This window comes from Mastomys coucha, unplaced genomic scaffold (assembly GCF_008632895.1).
Source record: "Mastomys coucha isolate ucsf_1 unplaced genomic scaffold, UCSF_Mcou_1 pScaffold22, whole genome shotgun sequence".
Taxonomy (NCBI): Eukaryota; Metazoa; Chordata; class Mammalia; order Rodentia; family Muridae; genus Mastomys; species Mastomys coucha.
Window position 1 is genome coordinate 84,348,288 of NW_022196905.1, and position 16,230 is coordinate 84,364,517.

A 16,230-nucleotide genomic window follows, 5' to 3' on the forward strand; every position below is an offset into this window, starting at 1 on the left:
TGGAAAACCAGCGTTTGATTTTATGTTTAGGATACACTTCCTGTGAAGTTTGCAGAGCCAATTGGAAATTGCTGTGATGGCTTACTTGAGAATAATGAATTTAGATATACAGGAAAAAAAATGACCGCGTGTGACATTTTAAAGATAAACTTTGGATGGTTGTCATAGCTCTGATTTGTGGATTCAGAAGAGTCATAAAATACCCTGCAAGATAGGATAGAGTCTTTACTAAGGAAGAGAGAAATTAAAGTAACTTGACTAGAATCTTGGAGCTAGAATTTACTACCGGGGAAAGCAAGAAACTAAGCTTTCTGCTGAGCCTAGACTTTATTGCTGATCCTTATGTTTCAGTTCTTAGTTGGTGCTTTTGGAAATAATATTATCCACATTAGTTACTTAGGATTAAGTTAACTAACTAATGTAGTTTACTAATGTAGTTAGTACTGGGGGAGATGGAGGAGTTCCTAAGACTGAATCCAGGGCCTGATTACATGCAAGGCAAGCCTTCTGCCATTGAGCCAGACTTCCACTAGGTTAGAACTGAGCTGAAGGCTGTCAAGTCTGTTGCTTTAGAAAAATCAGATCTCCTTTTCCCCCCAATACCTGGCTTCCCTTGTTCCTTCCCACATGGCAATGAGGCTGCTGTTACTGGAAAACCAAGGACTCTAGATTACCATAGTCATAGCTCATTTCTTTAGCCTTTCTGTATTTTGTCTGATATTTGTATGTCAGAGACACACAAATTAAGAGCTTGCTTTGAAATTAGACCTTGATTTGAATCCAGGCTTCCAGCCTTGATTGACTTGGACAGATCAGGGAAGGCTAACGCTTTCTAAGTAAAAAGCGCTGGCTCCTGTGACTGTAATGAATCTTTCAAGTGGGAAACAAAGTGCAGCCCTTAGTAGATGCTCAGGAAAGGGTAATCTTGACTCCAGTAGGTTAGACTGAGCTTATCCTTTGGCCTCATCACAGTGACCTCTGTGGGAGAGTTAGAGGAGTTTAAAGCTGAGGCTTCTGGAGCAGCGAGAGGTCAAGCCCCCTCACTTTACGCTCAGCAGAGTAACTTGTGCATTTGGTACTGCAGAGCTGGAGCTGGACGCTTTGGTTCAGTGTGCGCGGATCAACATCATAGTTTTACATCGTGATTTCATAATGATGCTCCAGTGTCACCGTGGTGAACATGCAAAGAGAGAGAAAGCGATGCCCTTGTTACTTCACTTGCACTGAGGATTGAATCAGTAGCAATTCAGGACTGAGTTCACTTGAGTTACTGTATGATCAAAGTTAGTTCTAATTCTGTCAGGAAGTACAGCAAGGACCCATGGGCCACTAATTGACATGGATTTATAGAGCCTCAGGAGTGCATGGTGTAATATTAGGTGCTTTAATTGTTGATATTTGATTTGGCCTACATGTTTGACTAACCAGCGCTTTGAACATACTTGTATAATCATCTACTATGTAGGTTCTTCCATTGCTGCAAAATTAAATGTGTCATTTTCAGAATGGTTCTACATTCTTTCTATTCCATTTTTTCCTAGTGAAAAGCCTCATATATCTGAATTCGACCTGTTCTTTTCTAGTATGCACCCCTAACTTCTTTGCCCAGGAAACTACAATCTCTTTCTTCACAGAACAACCATTGCTTTACAAACTAGGTGAACATGTCTTGTTCTTTCTACTATTAATATGGTATACACACACACATAATACATATATATAATCCTTTAAAGTGTCTTTTTTTCCAAGAGTCAGTTGTATTTCAGATGTTTTTTCTACTAGTAATATATGCACTATAAAAACTTCTTAGGCGCTGGAGAGATGGCTCAGCGGTTAAGAGCACTGACTGCTTTTCTGAAGGTCCTGAGTTCAAATCCCAGCAACCTCATGGTGGCTCACAACCATCTGTAATGAGATTTGATGCCCTCTTCTGGGGTGTCTGAAGACAGCTACAGTGTACTTCGATATAATAATAAATAAATTTAAAAAAAAAAACAAAACAAATCTTCTTAACTGACAAGTCAGTGAGCTAAATCTCTCTCTCTCTCTCTCTCTCTCTCTCTCTCTCTCTTTTTAAAGATTTTATTTATTTATTTATATGAGTGCACTGTAGCTGTCTTCAGACATACCAGAAGAGGGCATTGGATCCAATGACAGATAGTTGTGAGCCACCATGTGGTTGCTGGGAATTGAACTCAGGGCCTCTGGAAGAGCAGTCAGTGCTCTTAACTGTTGAGCCATCTCTCCAGCTCCGAGCTAAATCTCTTAATCCCGCCTTCATACACATTTTTAAAAAATAATAAATTAGATTTGTATTTCAAATAAACTACATATATTACAGTCAGAGCAACTTATAAATATTAGGTAGTAAACATTGCCATTTTATTCCTCCACAGTTGTTAAATAATTGAAGTTTGTCAGGCTTTTTGCTCAGAGATTTTTCTAGTGTAGACATTGCTTTAGCTGTTTTTCCTACCTTTACTTTTTTCTTCCTTTATTGTGGAATGTAGAAGGGGGTACAGGTGGTGGGGGTTGGGTGGGAGTGGTTTCTGTGCTGGAAGTTGAACCTGGCTGAGTAAGCTACACCCCAGTCCAGCTTAGCATCTCCTGTTTGTGACAAGAGTAGCATTGCAGACTGCATGTGCCTAACTACTCATAGCCTCAGCTGAGAGGAACTTTGGACTTTTATTAAGATATTCCTCAAAACCAGCCAAGTAGTAAAGATCTGTGTTTGTATCACAGGATCATCAGCAAGTCTGTGAGAAAAGGGGGACGTTTTAAGTGTAGAATTCCACCCATAGTACACTTTGCCTTTTAAAGTCTAGTGCTTTTTAAATATGGTTTCTTCTCCACCACTCCCACCTCCTTAAGGTAGAGAAAGACATTGGCGTCTGATTATTGAAACCCCTTTCACCTTGGGCAACAACACTCTTGTGAATGCTCACGTGTTCTTAGTTTTATGTCTTTTGTTCAACTCGTACTGGTTTTAAAAGAAAGTTTCTTGAAATTCCATAATGTGAATATATTTGATAAGTTGTAGGAGTTCTTTCTTTTTTCAGGTTAGATCCTGAGGCACAAAAGTGGCCAACAGCTACAGAGTCCCTGTTCTGCTACAAGGCGTCTCCGTGGGGGTTGATCTGGAGGAACTGACTCAGAAAGCAGGAGGGCTAAGAAGCTAGCTAGCCACAGGTGTGCTTTTAACTAAAATTGCCCAGGGAGGAATGTGATCTTAAATCACAGTTTAGGGCTGGCCACCGACTCAGCGGGTTAGTCACTAGCCAGGCAAGCCTGACAGCCTTCAGTCACCAGGACCCACAAAAGGAAGAAGAGAATCAGCCTGACAGAGCTGTCCTCTGAACTCTGCATGAGCACTGTGGTGTGAGCATGCCCCACCTAGCATAGTAACGAAAAAGAGATTTTGATGATGCGTATTTTATGTGTGTAACGGAGTACATCCTAGGATTAGTATAAGTGTAGCTCTGAAACACCTCTTGGAGTTGCCACTTCCATCTATGCTAGTAACTAGGTTGCTGTCTTAATTGGAATATTTTCTCACTTGGCTTGCAATAAGAGTGCCAGAGAAAACCAGGAGAGTGATTTGCTTCTGATGACTTTTAAGTTTAAGCAAAGATGTCTCCTTGACTTGTCGTATTAAACGGCACTTTCCATTTTGAAGGTAATTACTTTGGGCTCCTTTAAACAAAAAAAGAAGCTAGAATCACTTAAAATTTCCATGGCCTATCTCTACCTCAGGGTTCCACCTTGTAAATGTAAATAACATTCTTCGTGATGTCCTAGAAAACCGTTTGTTACCTAGGCATTGTGTTGTCTGGTGGTCACAAACAAAATAGAAAAACCCTCTTATATGGAGATGTATAGGTGGGGTGCTGTTTTCATAGATCCTGGATGTACACACACACACACACACACACACACACACACACATACCTGGTTGTGCCTTTCTGGGAACATCTTGTGTCTGCTTCTCTGAGAAATGTACTTAGGGAAAAATTGTCCTAGCAGGTCTATTATACTGTGATATAAGTATATAATATGCTTATCTAATTTCTGTTTTTCAAGAGTTCTCTGTGATCAGCAGCTCTATACCTTAAAGAATAAGCCCTGAAACCTTGTGATTCAAGGAGTAATTACAATCATCTTGAACTGGATTATCTCCTAGGAGAGAATATATCCAGTTCATTTCTAAAGGCTTTTGTTTGTTTGCTTGTTTTCGAGACAGGGTCTCTCTTTGTAGCCTAGACTGGCTTTGAACTCAGAATTCAATTGCCTCAGCCCTAGTGCTGGGATTCTAAACTACCACACCCAGCTCAGAATTTCTCTCTATAAAAAAGCTATGCTGACTATTTAGCTAGTCCAAATATCATGGAAAAGTTATTCTTGTTTTTATACCAGAGAAGAATTGTAAACATTTCTTATATAAAGTGCTAATCATCGGCCGGGCAGTGGTAGCGCACTCCTTTAATCCCAGCACTTGAGAGGCAGAGGCAGGTGGATTTCTGAGTTCGAGACCAGCCTGGTCTATAGAGTGAGTTCCAGGACAGCCAGAGCTATACAGAGAAACCTTGTCTCGAAAACCCCCCCCCCAAAAAAAAAGTGCTAATCACCTATTTGGAAACTTCTATAGTGCTATATTTTTTTATACATTTATTGTGTGTGTGTGTGTATGTGTGTGTGCATGTTACCTGTGTATCTGGATATGATTTTATATATACCCAAGTGTACTATTTGCCAGTCAGGATAGTTCTGCCTTTACCACATGTGGATTCCAGGGATAATACTCAGGTCATCAGGTTTGACAGTAAGAACCTTTATCCGTGAGCCATCTTGCCACGAGCCATCTTGCCAGCCCTATAGTGTTAGGGTTTTTGTAGTTGTTTTAAATTATTTATTTTTATTTGTGTGGGTGTTTTGCCTATGGAGGCCAGAAGAGGACATCGGATCCCCTGGATTGGAGTTACAGATAGTTGTGAACTTTCATATAGGTGCCAGGGACTGAACTGGGATCCTCTGGAAGAACATCCAGTGCTCTTAACCACTGAGCCATCTCTATAACTCTTCTAATGTTAGATTTTAAGATGCTGGTATTTATGACAGGCTGTTTGGTAGACAAGTTTCATGATAGACTTGTTAAAAGGTTGTCCTTCTTAAAATAGTCCATTTCGTGGGGAAAGTGTGAACAGTAAATAAAACAGTGCAACACCGTGGCAGATTCACATGTGATTGTAACAGAAATGGGTATGTTGTAGTTGAGGTCATGGGAAGACTGACCTTTCAAAGTTACAAAGCTACATTGGAAACAAATCCTTGTCCTTGCTTGTAGTTGATTAGCAGTAACATTTTTATACAATCAATGCATTATGCTTTAACTGTAGGTTCACATGAATTGTTTTAGTCCTACCAAAAAGAGGCTTCCTTGGGAGTTCTCTTTTAGGAAGGTCCAACTATGTTAAACTCACAGGACCGCTATAGGAAGTTGGTAGTAGGTGAACAAATCCCTCTTAAATTATTAAATGCAGAGGGTTCTTTTTAGAAATATTTTTAATATATTACTTATTTAGCTTAATATATTTGAGAATGTTTTGCCAGGATGTATGTTTCTGTACTACATATGGGTCTGGTTTCCAAGGAGGCCAAAAGAGGGTGTTGGAGGTACAGATAGATGGTTGCGAGTCACCTTGTAGGTGCTGGGCCCTCAGAGAGCAGCACGTGAGCCATTTCTCTTGCCCCTTGAACAGCTAGAGATTGGATTGTTCATTCCTTCATTTTCTCATGCCTCTTAGACTCCTAAGAGGGACAGACACTCCTGCAGTCTGCGATGTCACCATTTTGCAAATTTAAGTTAACCTTCATCTTACTTTTGTGTGGTCTTAGTCCCCTCTTTGTCTGCTTTTAACAATATTTTATTATGGGGCATGCATGCCATGAACAGGCAACTGTGCCAGTTCTCCCTTCTCCCTTTACATGCGCTCTGGGCATCATGTTTTAGTTTTAATAAGCAGATCATCCAGTTACAGTTCTATGTATTTATAATTTGCCTGTTGTTAGTGAGGCTCTTTATTTCATGTGTTACTTGCTAAATGGAATTATGACTCTCACTCAGCAGTTAACACAAAGGCATTCTGATAGTCACCCATGTGAATTATGATGACTCAGATGTTCTGTTGATGAGACTTATTTGGGGGATTTCATGGTGATTCAAATGCTCTTTTGATGAGACTTTTATTTTTGAGGTGGGGCTTCACTCTGTAACCCAGGCCGATCTTGACTCATAATCCTCCTGCCTCAACATCCAGGGTAGCTGGGATTACAGATGTGTACTACCACATCTTGGTTGTGTGTTGGTGTTTTCATGTCCAACTAGTTCTGCATTAAGTTTTAATGGCTGTCCTCTCTCTGCATTTACAATTCTCTTTCCAGAGACGAACGTGTTACTAATTAAATATAAATCTTTCATCTATATTAAATTTTACTCAAAAAGTTTTTTCCTTTAGAACTCTTTTGGTGGTATTGTTCTTGTATAGTGTTTTGTTATTTAGTGTGAGGGCTACAAACCTTCATTCAAGGTGGGCTCCTCAGTGAAGCAGGCAGGGCAGAGAAGCCTGACAGGAAGCCATGGCAACCTACCTAAGCTAAAGGATGTCACAGACACTCAGCAGCAGCCGGAAGTGTCCTGAATGGAGGCCCAGGGAGCCAGTTTCAGGGAGTGGGCTAAATTTGCTTTTCTCTCATCCCACTACCAGGTTTCGTCGCTGCTGTGCCCATTCATGCCTTTGTCTCTAAAAAGTGAATGTGGAATTGTGACAGTCTCATTGGGACTTCATGAAGTTTAAATACAGTTTTCAAGATAAGATTTCTCTGTGTAGCCTGCGTTCCTGGCTTTCCTAGAACTTGCCCTGCAGTCCAGGCTGGCCTCAGACTCACAGAGATTCTTATGCCTCTGCCTCCCAAGTGCTGGGATTAAATGTGTGGGCCACCACAGCCTGGTTAAATAAATTTTAAAATGGAAAGCACTTTAGAATCCATCTTTCACATGGTGAATGAAATGGCTCATGGTGAATGCTGCATTTGCCATATGTCTGCATTGAGTAGTTCTGTTACTGCAATGGCCACCATGACCAAAGAAAGCAGGGAGAAAGGGGTTTTTTAGCTTATACTTCTACATCACCAAAGGAAGTTGGGGCAGGAATTCAAGCAGGGCAGGAACCCAGAGACAGACGCTGATGCAGAAGCCATGAATGGGTCCAGCTTACTTGCTTGCCCCTGTAACTTGTTCAGACTATTTTTTTGTAGAAGCCAGGACCACTAGCCCAGGGATGGGCAACACCACAATGGGCTAGGCCCTCCCCATCAATCACTAATTAAGAAAATACTTGCCTACAACCCAGTCTTATAGAGACATTTTCTTAATTGAGATGCCTTCCTCTCAAATAACTTTAGTTTGTGTCAAGTTGACATTAAACTATCCAGCATACCATGTTGTACCAATACTAAAAATATAGATTGGCATATATCTCTGAAGTTGGGATTTAGCTTAGGATGTTGGTTAGTATTGTTATCCTACTGATACAGTTAATAATAGTGGGTCTCCACATGGTGGAAGGAGAGGACCATCTCTTGCAAGTTGCCCTCTGGCCAACACACTTGCACATGGACTCACAGTAAATAAAATGTGGACCTGGAGAGGTAACTCAGTAGCTAAGAGTACTTGTTTGTCCTCCAGCGAACTTGGGATGGTTCCCACCACCCACAGGGTAGCTCAAAACTCTCCACTTTGGGGAGTCCAATAGAGGATTCTGGCTCTGAGGGAGCCAGGCATATACATAATACAGGTAAAACACTCAAGCACATAAAATAGAAAATGAATACATCTTAAAAAGAAACATAGTGAGTGAGTTTTAAAATGTATTGTTCTGGACCAATTGGTCAGGTGAAGATGTTTGCCACTAAGTCTGATTGTCTGAATTTAGTCCCCAAGACCTGAATGAGAACTACTTTCCACAAATTGTCCTCTGATTTCCACATGCACACCATAGCAGCACATGCATGCAGATATATACACATAAATAAGTAAAATATAGTTTTAAAAATTGACTGTTACATTGCATAAACATGGTATTAATTACCATCTAGCTAGTATTTTCAAGAAAAGATAGAAATGTAGACTTCCATATGAATTTCTTTAATTTTCTAAAGCTAACTTAACATTGTTTCATGTACAAGTCAGATAACTTCCAAATGTTAAGTATGCTACTATTCCTTAGGTTAAAATAGAACATTTTTCATGTATTCAAATTTTAAATATTAAGTAATCCTAAGAGTGCATCTTGTTTAGATCCTTCTACATTATAGAGAATGAAGTGGACTTAGAATTGTACTTAGGTACATCGTGTCCTTATCAGTTTCCTTATTTGCAATTTCACTAGAACATATTTGAAGCCCCTAATCATTCCCTGCTCACCAGAGGGCAGTGCAGAGCAGTGAAGCCGATTCCCAGTTCCCACAGTAAAAGACCACCTAACCCTGTTTCTACTTCTCAGTGTAAACCAAGTCTCAGTATTCTGTACTAGTACATTTTTTGCATGTTTGTATTTGTTGTAACATTTCTCTGTAACAAATGAGTTGTGATTTTCCTAGGCACATGAAGGATAGACAACATCTTACAGAAAACTTAGTTAAAGAATTCCACTCAGGATGAAGGGCAGTTGGCCTTGAGTTCAATATCCATGAATAAGGATACTTATAAAATGAGGCATCTTTAAAGAGAAATACACATAAAGCAAAGGGGTTATTTATAGTTTGAGAGATTTTAGTTTCAGTTTTTCTTTCAAACAATGTTCCACTATTTAGCTCTGGCTGACCTTGAACTGAATATGAATATCCTGAATATGCTCATCCTGAACATGAGCAGGTGGGGCCATGCTTTCCAGCAGCAGACGTAGGAGTGCAAATACGAGCTTGCTCGGGTCTCAGACACCCAAATGCTAGTGTTATGAACATGCCTTCCTGTGTTCATTGTGAACATGGTCTCCTGTGTTCATTGTGAGCATGTCCTCCTGTGTTCCTTGTGAACATGGTCTCCTGTGTTCATTGTGAGCATGTCCTCCTGTGTTCCTTGTGAACATGGTCTCCTGTGTTCATTGTGAACATGCCCTCCTTTGTTCATTGTGAACATGTCCTCCTGTGTTCCTTGTGAACATGGTCTCCTGTGTTCCTTGTGAACATGGTCTCCTGTGTTCCTTGTGAACATGGTCTCCTGTATTCATTGTGAACATGTCCTCAAATTTTTCTAAAGCTGTTTCTCCTTGGTGTCAGCAGTAATGGCTGGGAGCCCCTACATGTTCTTGTGTAGCTCAGTCTAGCCTTGAACTAATTTTGTAGCCTGACCTTGAACTCCTGATGCTGCTGCCTGACTCCTAAGTGCTGGGGTTACGTGGTGTGCTACCATAGAGGGCTGTAAGGAAAGTGTACGTTTGCTGCAATCCATCCAAAGTGCTATTCACTATTCAGCCTCTAGAACTAAGTAGTCAAAAAAGAGAAACTTTCTTTGTTTAGACTTGATACTGGATGTCTTAGGCTGAGCAATGACAGGAAAATACTCAAATAATTCTCAACATAACCACAGTCATCCGCCTCTACAAAAACAAAAAGAGACTTAAAATCCACAAAACTGATGAAAGATGGATGCACAGTACCCGAGAGGGAGGAGACTGCTGTGCGACTTGGGGATACTACTTTGGCTTAAATTGTTTAAACAGAATCACAAGCTTCATGTTCTCAAGAAATAAGTACATTGTTTTTCTAACAGTAAAAATTAAAAGTAGAAAAAAAAAGCAACCCAGCTATTTAACAAAGAGAAAACTGTAGTGTTTCATTTCAAAGACTCAATAAAATTATGATCATGGTAGTTACATTTTAAGGTAGAAGTGATTTGTAAGTGTGAGTATCTAAAGTAAATAAGAAAATACACCTGGCTTAGAGACCACGCCTATGTGCAGTGTAGAGAAGTACCCTGAGCTCTGGCTGTAGGAACCCCGCACACAGCAGTGCACATGACTGCGTGTTTTCTACTTGCTCAGAAATTAGAAAAGTCTAAAGTCTCCTAGAGTGCTGCAGGGAGCAGGAATAGAATTTGGAAGAACACTGTATTTAAATGCTATTCAGATAAAAAAATTGTAGCATTTGAGTGATACACTAAAACCTCATTCATAGAGTTGTCAAACTAACTTATTAAGGAATGCATAGCAAGTTTTTTTGTTTAATTTTTTGAGACAGGATCTCACTGTGTAGCCCTGGTCAGTCAGAACATTCTGTGGCATCAAACTCACAGAGATCTTCCTGTGTCTGCTTCCCAAGTACTGGAATTAAAGGCATGCACCACTACACCTGGCCTTATTATCAATTTTTAATAAAATACTGAGTTAAAAAAGAGTAGTTTTAACACTTTCTTTTCTTTTCTTTTTTCTTTCTTTTTTTTTTTTGTTTTTTGTTGTTTGTTGTTTGTTGTTTGTTTTTTGTTTGTTTTTTCAAGACAGGGTTTGTTCTGTATATCTCTGGCTGTCCTGGAACACACTCTGTAGAACAGGCTGGCCTCAAACTCAGAAATCCGCCTGCCTCTGCCTCCCAAGTACTGGGATTAAAGGCATGCGCCACTACTGCCTGGCCCTTAACACTATTTCTTTATCAGATGTTTTCACCAAGTCTAGACCTTAACCGTTTTTATTCTCCGAACTGTCTTAAATAACAGAAGTGATAAGTGTTCTTAATATACATCTGAAAATTCTTTTATTATTTGATGTTTACAGGGTTTGTCTGTTCTGCTTTTTTCTAACAGTTCTGTAGCTCTACAATGTTTTTCTTGAGGATTTGGGTTTTAGATAGGATATTTGTCATATTGAAGATCTAATTCCTCAGTACAATTTTAAAAATACACATTTATGGGCAGGCAGGATAATTTCATTGGTAAAGACACTTGCTACCAGGCTTGAAGACCTGAATTCAATTCCTTAAACCTACAGAGTAGAAACAAGTGGTTTTCTACAGAATGTGTCCTCTCCTCCCTTCGTCCCCTCCCCCCAATACCTACCTGGACATATCTACACTTATACACATGCACACATACAAAATAAATCATTTTATATACAGGCTTTTGTTTCTGTGGGCTCATTTACCTATTGCCTATTTTTTTTTAAAGATTTATTCATTTATTTATTTATTTATTTATTTATTTAATATATATGAGTACACTGTAGCTGTCTTCAGACACAAAGAGGGCATCGAATCCCATTACAGATGGTTGTGAGCCACCATGTGGTTGCTGAGAATTGAGCTCAGGACCTCTGGAAGAGCAGTCAGTGGTCTTGCCCGCTGAGCCATCTCTCCAGCCCCCTGTTGCCTATTTTTATTGTGTCTTTTTTTTTTTTTTTAAAGATTTATTGTTATATGTAAGTATACTCTGGCTATCTTTAGACACACCAGAAGAGGGTGTCAGATCTCATTATGGATGGTTTGAGCCACCATGTGGTTGCTGGGATTTGAACTCAGGACCTTTGGAAGAGCAGTCAGTGCTGTTAACCACTGAGCCATCTCTTCAGCCCCTTACTGTGTCTTTTTATGTCAGTACAGTTAATTCTTTTGAATAGCTATGTGGGGGGGTCCATCAAAAATATGTCTCAATGTGTTTGACTTTCCTCATTTGGTGGACATTTACCCAACTTTATTCTATTGTATCTAATACTCTGATGTTTGTTTGCTTATTTATTTATTTTGCAAATGAAAATGTTTTCTTTTTTTTTAAGATTCATTTCATTTATTTTATGAGTATGAGTACACTGCAGCTGCACAGATGGCCATGTGTGTGACTGCTGGGCATTGAACTCAGGACCTCTGCTGGCCCTGCTTGCTCTGGCCCCATTCACTCTGGCACAATTCACCGAAGCTGTCTTCAGACGCACCAGAAGAAGGCATCAGATCTCATCACAAGTGGTTGTGAGCCACCATGTGGCCGCAGGATCCAAACTCGGGACCTTCAGAAGAGTAGCCAGCGCTCCCACCCGCTGAGCCATCTCACCAGCCCCTGATGTTTATTTTTAAGTTCAATTTAAGCTAAATTTTAATTCTTGTCAATTATTTTAAAGTAGAAATAGTCTGTCTTTAAAGATTTTGAGACACTTAGAACTTTAAAATTGGAGGCTGGAGAGATGGTTTGGGAGTTAAGAGCACTTCTTCCAGAGGACCAAGGTTTGATTGCCAGTACCCATATGGCAGCTCACAACTGTCTAACTCAAGTTCCAGAAGATCTGATGCCCACTTCTGGTCTCCGTGCACCAGTTCTGTAAGTAGTACTCAGATACATGCAGGCAAAACACTTATACAATAAAATAAAAATTATATACAATGAAACTTGTTAAAACTTAAAACATTTTATCCACATCTTGACTTTCCTTAGCCCAGCGCACAGGTGCACTGATAGGGTAACATGCTACATGGTAATAAGTTGGACCCTAACCTCCCTGCCTGACCTGACTGCTCAACTGAAATACCCTGCTAAGCACAGTTACTGACCTCTGCCCCTACTAGTATCTTCTCTGATTTCTCAACTGCTTTGACTTACTGAGTTGGCTTCTCTTTGCCTCTTCCCACTTCTCAAGTCTTTAATAAGGTAAAACTATCTCTGTAGTTCAATAATACTAACTACCTAAATAAATAGAAAAACCACTTTTTTTTTAAGACTTACTTATTTGTTTTATGTGTGAGTACTGTCACTGTCTTCAGACACACCAGAAAAGGGCATCAAATCCCATTACAGATGGTTGTGAGCCACCATGTGATTGCTGGGACCTTTGGAAGAGCAGTCAGTGCTCTTAACCACTGAGGCATCTTTCCAACCCCCCCCCAAAAAACCACTTTTTCAATATACCATTTGCTGGTTTTTCTTCAAAACTAAATGGTATAAATCTGGGAATGCAAAACATTGTTTCATGTTTTCTCTTATAATGCTGTTTTATTTTTCATTGATAGATTCAGAAGCTCTGTGACCGTGTAGCTTCATCTACTTTACTGGATGACCGAAGAAATGCTGTGCGTGCCCTTAAATCACTCTCTAAGGTTCGTAATGCTAAATTACTGCTTCTTTGAAAAAAATGATTACTTTGCGTGAGTGGGTCTGTATGTCTGTCTGCACCACTTGCATGCATTGTGCGTGCAGAGGGCAGAAGAGGGCAGTGGAGTTACAGACAGCTATGAGCTGTGTTGTAGGTGCTGGGATTCAAACCCAGGTCCTCTGGAAGAGCAGCCAGTGCCCTTAACCACTGAGCCATCTCTTCAGTCAAATTACTGTTTTGTTTTGGTTTTGGTTGTTTTTGTTTTCATTTTATTTATTTATTTTTGGTCAGGCATTAGTTTCTGTAATAACACTTTCTTGTCTTCTGTGCAGAAATACCGCTTGGAAGTGGGAATCCAAGCTATGGAACATCTTATCCATGTTTTACAAACAGATCGGTAAGTTTCGTGTATTGAATTTTCTTTCCTACTTTTTTGGAGTTTTAATTTGTTTTAGAGTAACCATCATCATCCCAGAAGATAGTAACATTATGTCTACACGACATTTTTTATTTTTATTGTCACTTACTAGATACAAACCAGTGGGCTAAGCCTTAATTTAGACATAAAAGTGAAATAAAAGAACCAGATGCAGTAGTGCCCACATGTAATCAAAGCACTTGAGAAGTGGGGTAGGAATGTCATGTTCAAGATCTTCTGTGCTGTTTGTTTGTCTGTTTGTCTTTGAGGCAGGGTTTCTTAATGTTGCTTTGGCTGTCTTAGAGCTTGCTCTGTAGGCAAGGCTGGCCTCTAACTCATAGAGATCTGCCTGCCTCTACTGCCTGGCTAAGGTCATCTTTGGCTTCCTAGCAAGTTTTTGACCAGTCTGGGCTACATGTGATCCTATCTTGGAAAAAAAAGATGATGATGTAACTTTTTTTTAAAAAAAGATTTATTTATTATTTTATCTAAGTACACTGTAGCTGTCTTCAGACACACCAGTAGAGATCTCATTACAGATGGTTGTGAGCCACCATGTGGTTGCTGGGACTTGAACTCAGGACCTTCGGGAGAGCAGTCAGTGCTCTTAACTGCTGAGCCATCTCTCCAGCCCCGTGATATAACTTAATTAAAATAGTTTAAGATCTTGATTTGTATTAGATAAATGGATATATTGATACTCCTTTACAAAACGATATGTTATAGTGTGTAGGTAAATAGACTTTTCCCCTTAGGGATACAAAATGCACAAAGGAGTCTGATGTTAAATCTGGTGTGTCTTTAGCTAACTCAGTTTCTCTTTAGATTTTTATCTGTATTTTCTGTTTTAATTACTTGTGCATAGACAATTTCTTTATCTTGCCTCTGATAAAATATGTCAACATATTTCTATTCCACTGAGATCACATATAGACCTTAAATTCAAGTGTTTGTGTACAAGTGTAGGGCCTGGCACCCAGATAAAAGCTCATTATGGCAGCTTGCTGCAGCAAGGGGACAGGTAGAGGTCAGGAGCTCAGCTGACCTCGTCCTCCTGCTCCTGGTGCTCCTTTGCCCACTTCAACCAAATTTTTTTCTGAATTTATCCCAGTCAATAGTATCCTTCCATTGGATCATAAACTAGAAGATTCTTCCTGAATTCGTCCCTCTAGGCCAGAGTAAAACAGTGGTTATGCTTTCAGCCTTCTTGCCCTTCATTCTGGCCCTCAGTATATCCAACACCTAAATCATTTTCCTGGTTTCTGCTGTTATAACATATGAAAAAGTACTTTAAATTTTAGTGACCAAAGATGTAGTTTATTGCTGGGATTGAGGGTGGCTTAGGTTAGGAAGCCAGAGAGGCTTGAGTCAGCTAAAAGCTAGCCAGTGCTGGAGGATCTAACTGTGAGACAACTTAGTCATATGTGCTAGGAAGAGGCCTCTGCATCTTGCTGTCTTTAAGCCTGTTTGAGCACCCTGGTGATGCATGGCAGTTCTGGGATCACTTGGAGCCTGTGATCCTAGCAAGGACCAAGCCAGTATACTCTTACATTGCAGTCATCAGAAAAGAATAAACAAGTTGCCTCAATTTAAGGGGTGGCTCATTAGGTTCCCCCTCTGAGGGCTGTATCAAAGAGTTTTAGACATTATCTGAAACTACCACTACCTTTAAACTGTATTTTTTTTGTCTCTGATCTTTTTGTACTTTGCCTAGTTTGTATGTTTCACCACTTCAGTGTAGTATAAAATCCAAAATGAGACTTTTTACTTATTTTTCTGTTTGTTTGTTGTTTGTTTTCTGAAACAGGGTTTCTCTGTGTAGCCCTGGCTGTCCTGGAACTTGCTCTATAGACCAGGCTGGCCCCAAACTCAGAGATCTGTCTGCCTCTACCTTCTGAGTAGGCTTATAGGCATATGCCACATGCCAAATTCAGATTTTTTGTTTGTTTGTTTGTTTGTTTTTGTTTTTTATGTTTTCAAGACGGGATTTCTCTGTGTAGCCCTGGCTGTCCTGGAACTCACTCTGTAGACCAGGCTGGCCTCGAACTCAGAAATCCACCTGCCTCTGCCTCCCAAGTGCTGGGATTAAAGGCATGCACCACCACTATAACCTGGCCAAATTCAGATTTCTTAATGCAAAGAATGCTTTTTAAAGTTCTGGGCACCACCTGTCCATTTATGTCATAGCCACTTTTGAGTAGAGTCTAGCAACTCTTTAGTTAGTGATTGTCCTTTCTTCTTCCCTGACAGTGTAGCCTTGACTACTCTTTCAAAGCCACCTACTGTGTATAATTTAGAGTAGGTAGAGTAATACCCCACCAGATACCTGCATTCCTTTTCAGCCAAACATGGGAAGTCACCTTACATAGCAGAAGGAACTTTGCAGATATAATTATGCCAAATAATGAGAGGAAAGACTGTCTAGGTGGACCCAGTGTGACTACCGAGGTCCTTAAAGACAAGGAAGGGAAATGAACAAAGGAGGCCTGGAACTGTAACATGGCACACTTGACCCACTACTGCTGACTTCTGGAGGGCCTGAAGAGTGACAGGCTAGTATGACAGTTATGCATGCCTGCCATTATTCTGTATTTGCCATCCTTTCTTCCCCTTCTTCTTCTCTTCCTCCTCCTCTTCCTCCTCCTCTTCTTCTTCTTTTTCTTCTTCTTCTTCTTCTTCTTCTTCTTCTTC

At 40.1% G+C, this 16,230-nt stretch overlaps 1 protein-coding gene across 4 annotated transcripts in view; it reads left to right on the forward strand.

The window, feature by feature from the left end:
* The window catches only part of Uso1 (USO1 vesicle transport factor), a 65,760-nt gene that overhangs the window by 797 nt on the left and 48,733 nt on the right, over positions 1–16,230 (forward strand). For all 4 annotated transcript variants that reach the window (XM_031390984.1, XM_031390980.1, XM_031390981.1 and 1 more), the window contains exons 2-3: positions 13,039–13,125; positions 13,454–13,518. In XM_031390984.1, the coding sequence (XP_031246844.1) occupies positions 13,039–13,125; positions 13,454–13,518 (152 nt within the window). The remainder of the gene's footprint in view (positions 1–13,038; positions 13,126–13,453; positions 13,519–16,230) is intronic.